General features: G+C 42.4%; 1 protein-coding gene across 1 annotated transcript; it reads left to right on the top strand.

Moving 5' to 3' along the window:
- Positions 1–448: 448 nt before the first annotated feature.
- On the top strand, positions 449–4,604 carry SPINK7 (serine peptidase inhibitor Kazal type 7). The gene is made up of 4 exons (XM_077769070.1): positions 449–610; positions 2,095–2,120; positions 2,835–2,959; positions 4,324–4,604. The coding sequence occupies exons 1-4, from the start codon at positions 550–552 to the stop codon at positions 4,367–4,369; spliced, it is 258 nt and encodes an 85-aa protein (XP_077625196.1). The 5' UTR covers positions 449–549; the 3' UTR covers positions 4,370–4,604.
- Positions 4,605–5,122: the final 518 nt, after the last annotated feature.

The raw sequence follows: 5,122 nt of genomic DNA, 5'->3' as shown, positions 1-5,122 counted from the left end.
ATTCTTTCCTCAAGGAGTTGCCCTACAGACCACATTCCATATTCTAACTACCATGCATGAAACTCTAATTATGATGTTTATTTTTGCAAAAGCAAACAGTATTTTCTGAGGATGCAAAATATAAAACTAAGTGTGATCTGCTGAATCTGAGCCTAATATTCTTTTTGATGAAAGAAAGTTTGATGTTTTAACTTATTTCATAACTAGGCCAAGCAGCCTGTACTTAATTTCTTCTACTCTATGGAGTAGAATTCTAAATAACAGTGCGACCCCTCCCCCAGTCTGGTGCAAGAAGGAAAATTCTTCTCACCTCAAATAACCAATTGTTCGGTCAGTTCATAAGTAGCAATTGAGTGACAAGAAGCGCAACTAGCCAGGGTGTGACATTGTGCTTTGAGAGCCTCTCAGAGCCAGCACGGCCTCTGGATGACCTCACAGGAAAGGTGGAGAAACCAAGCATGGGCATATAAACATGACCCCTTTCTGAGGGTATGGCTGATGTAGCTGGTGTGACAGCCCAGAGACCTCTGCATCACAGCCATCTCCACCATGAAGATCATTGGGGGCCTCTTCCTGCTCTGCACAGTGACCCATTTCTTCAGCAGCTCCGGTGAGTTAAGGGCAGAAGAGTGCCCTCTGTAGCCATTAAGCTTGTCTTCTCAAATAACCCCTTCTCAGCATTTGAGAGAACTATCTGGTCATATGGATTTAAAGTGTACTAGTTTGTGGAGCACCTGGGTAGCTCGTTTGGTTAAGCAGCTGATTCTTGATTTTGGATCAGGTCACGATCTTGTGGTTTGTGAGTTTGAGCCCCGCTTTGGGCTCTGAGCTGGCAGTATGGAGCCTGCTTGAGATTCTCTCTCTCCCTTCCCCACTTGTGCTCTTTCTCCTTCTCTCTAAAAATGAATAAATAGGGGCACCTGGGTGGCTTAGTCAGTGAAGCTTCCGACTTGGGTTCAGGTCATGATCTTGCGGTTCAAGCCCTGCATCGGGCTCTGTGCTGACAGCTCGGAGCCTGGAGGCTGCTTCTGATTCTGTGTCTCCCTCTCTTTCTGCCCCTCCCCCTCTCATGCTCTGTCTCTCAAAAATAAATAAACATTAAAATTTTTTAAAAAATCAATAAGTAAATATTTTAAAAAATAATAAAGTATACTGATTTGTAATACAAACTGTCCTGGCCTGGGAAGGGACGATCTTGCGGACTAACTGGTACTGGGGGATTTGGCTCTAGTGTCTTTGCTTTTAAGGATTTTCATTTTCATCCATGGAACCATAAAAAAAACTAATTTCTTTATAAGTCTACTTAATTTCATAAGGATACTGGAAGTGGTTGGTGTTATTAGATGCTATTCCTCAGTGTAACAACACAGAAAAACTTGAATGCCTCTCCAAATCAGTCCAGGAGGATCAAAATAAAACCCAATTCTCCAAAGTCCCGGAGTCAACAATTAGGACTTTTATATGGTGAAAACTACTTAAAGAAATTAAGATTCTAACACCTTAACAATATTCTGTTCCATTTCTTTCTTAACGTTTATTTATTTATTGGTTGAGGTGGGGAGAGGACAGAAAGAAAGGGAGAGAGAGAATCCCAATTTGTGCTGTCAGTGGAGAGCTCAATGCAGGGCTCGAGCTCATGAACCACGATAGCCGAAATCAAGAGTTGGATGCTTGACCAACTGAGCCACCCAGGCACCCCTCCATTACATTTCTTTATGTTGGTTCGGAGGGGAGAATATCAATGGTGGCAGTGCTTCAGGCTCTTAGGAAGGGTGACTGCAATACCTTCTAGTACCATCTGACTTTGAACATTATCAAAGACATGATGAGCTCCAGAAAATGTCTCCTGGTCAATAAAGGAGGAAACAGGTTAATTCTCTTGCCTGAATAAAGGGCTTACCTTATTCTTCAGCTTCTGAAGAATTTGGCTTCTTCAGCAAACAGATGGAGTTTTATATAAGAACAGAGTGTGAGCTGAGATTTCTTGCCAGAGCAAATACAGAGTCTTACTCTCTAGGCCCAAATTTACATTAATTAATGAGACTTCAAGAATTTGCTTTATTTTTAACATTTCCATCTCTAACTCTCTTTCAGAAGCTGCTAGCCTGTCTTTAACAACAGTGAGTATATTGAATTACATTTAATTTCAATTCCTATTGACATTTAGTCAACAAATACTTTTTGAAATATATATGTAGAATTAATTAAGTGTGTTTGAGGGGCAGAAGGGGGAAGCAGACACAGATTAAAAACTCTCCTCTGCTCTCCAGAAGGCAGTTGAAGAAATAAGACATACATATAAATAACCGTAGCCTAAAAAAAAAAATCCCAAGTTAAAAGAGAGAGAGATGACTTCCAGCTGAGGGGTTGGTAAAGTCTTTATGGATAGGACAATGTGGAAGAGGCAGGACAGTTACCTTGGTTAATTGCATGGGCCCTAGATTCAAATCCCAACCCCATCACTAACTGCTTTTATGTTATACAAGTTCTTTGTTCTTAAGCCTTAATTTCCCCATCTATAAATAGGCGTAATAGTTGAACATACCCTATTCGGTAAACAAACAAACAAAAATCATGTACAACTCAAGATTAATGCCTAGCATAGAGATTCTCAGGAATTAATAGCAGAGTCTCCTAGAAGTAACAGAAGTGGTGATAGCAGTACTGGTATTTTGTCATGGGTAATATTATTAGTAATAGAAGTAGCCACAGCAGCATCAGAATATCTGATCTGGGACTCCTAGGGTGGTGTTTTGCCTCTTGCCCAATAGAGGCCAGTGTAGCCTAGCTTGGGGGCCCAAGAACAGCAGAACAGTCTCTTGTGTCCATTACAGGTGGACTGCAGCATTTACAAGAAGTACCCAGTGGTGGCCATCCCCTGCCCAATCACATACCTGCCTGTCTGTGGTTCTAATTACATCACCTATGGGAATGAATGCCACCTATGCATTGAGAATCTGTGAGTACCTCATGGGAAGAAAAAAGAACAGCAAACCTCTCCTCCTTCTATGAGCCTGTTTCCCTTTCTGTAAGCTGTGCTTATTCCCACCTAGAAGCATTTGGGAGAGAGAGAAAACTGACCGTCTTGTGGTCAGGGTAGGCTTGGCCCCCTGCTCTGCCAGCTTGAACTCATTCCATCCATCACCCAGCTGCCGATTCCTGTCTCAGTTGAGGGAGTTCAATAAGACCAGGAGCCCAGAGGTTCTACAGAGGCACCAGAGGCACCAAACTAAGGGGATCATTTGGGGGTGATCTCCAACCCCAAGTTCAGCTTTTGGCTATTTCCAGTAGTGGAGTTCCACACACTATTTTGTTAGAAAAAAGGATCTTGAATCCCACACTAAGAAAATCATTGAAACCCACTATCCCACATGATTTCTAAGAGACTTATGGCCATACTGCTTGATTCTTAGACAAACTGTCTAGAGAGACTTTACCCTCCTCAAATTCCTAGTGGCTCTATTGCTGGCCTTAAGGGGGAAAAGGGGAACAAGGCTTTTGTAGTTTTTTTTTGTTTTGTTCTGTTTTTTATCTAAAAGAGGAGAATGTAGCTGTCAGTGCTTCCACCTGGGTCCCACAGGCATGTTTTGTTTCAGTATTTCATTTGTCTGCACAGTATTCTTGAAGGCAATATAACTAGGTACTTGCCACTTCTTTAATGCAAAACAGGCACCTTCACATTTATTACTTTATGCCAAGTTCACTCTGCTCATTGTTAAGCCTCTTTCAACCACTGAATTTGGGCCATCCGTCTTCACTCTTAATATTTTTCATCTTTGTGATTATCTTACAAGCTGGAATATCAGGTTGGGCCCTGAGCCCACAAAGATATGTCTGCATCCTTATTTCTACTCAAGAAGAGGGAATCTTCAGAAAAGAGAAGATGCACACAATTGGGCCCTTGGTCTAGAAACTAGCTTGTGTTCAAGGGTGCTGAAGGGGGACATGGGTGGCGGGCGGTTCTTACCAATGAAGGATCCAGAGTCATCACAGGCCTTGCTGTGATGAGCAGGAAAAGATGAGGTGCAGGCCACCTCAACTCCCCAAGTCAGAAGCTCTCCTTCTTTGTAAGATGCAGGGTAATCGGGCCCAGGCTCTGGGGTCAGTGGGGGCTGTGTGTAGGCTGGAAGGATCACTGGACTAGGGAAACTTGGCTTTTGTCTCTATCTGAAACTACCTGTGGCAAGGACATTCCTTTTCAGGGATTCTGTTTCCTCATCTGTGACATTAAGTTCTGCCTCATAATTTTTATAATTCCTTTCAGTTCTGGCATTATATAACATTTCCTCTGTTTAATGAATCCCGTTCTGCGTTTCCTCATAGGAAAAGTAATGGAAAAGTTCAGTTTCTTCACGAAGGAGCATGTTAACTTCCCCACAGACATGGATACAGAGTGATGACGTCTTCACCATCATCTTCATCATCCCTGGGCTCTGACTGCCTTTTCCTTCATCTCAGCCAGTGCTCTGGGTAAGCGCTGAGAAAGACAGAGTCATCTTTGTTGAGCAGAGAAAATTGTCGTGGTCCTCCTTAAACTCATGCCTCGCTGACTTCCGGGCCTCATTTTGTACCTCAATAAAAGAATCCTAGATAGTTTATCTTTACTTCTGCTTGTATGTGTTCCTTAGTTTGGGATGTAATATATCAGTTTAAAAGTAAAACCAAGGAAAACATAAATCTTCTGTAGGAAAAAATCTTGCATAAAGAATTCCAAGTGACTTCTAAAAGACAAGGGCGAGCGCACGCACACACACACACACACACACACACGCACACAGACCAGTGAACATCTTACCTAGAGTCTTTACTTTCCTTAATCAGTACCTGTCACTGGGAACTAGTTTGTGGACCATACTGGTTCTTTATGTTAGTCTCTTTTCCAAAGTCCCTCAGAAGGAAAACGCCTTCACCCTGGGCGCCCAGGTGGCTCTGTCCATTAAGTGTCTGACTCTTGATTTTAGTTCAGGTCATGATCTCATGGTTTGTGAGATGGAACTCTATGGCTGTCAGCTCAGAGCCTGCTAGGGATTCTCTTTTTCCCTCTTTATCTGCCTCTCCTCTCTGTCTCAAAATAAATAAATAAACATTAAAAAAAAGAGGTCATCCCTGCAGATAAGACTTT

Source organism: Crocuta crocuta, unplaced genomic scaffold (assembly GCF_008692635.1).
Source record: "Crocuta crocuta isolate KB4526 unplaced genomic scaffold, BGI_CrCroc_1.0 scaffold340, whole genome shotgun sequence".
Taxonomy (NCBI): Eukaryota; Metazoa; Chordata; class Mammalia; order Carnivora; family Hyaenidae; genus Crocuta; species Crocuta crocuta.
Note: the sequence above shows the minus strand (reverse complement) of the source record. Positions and strands in the feature narration are given on the sequence as shown.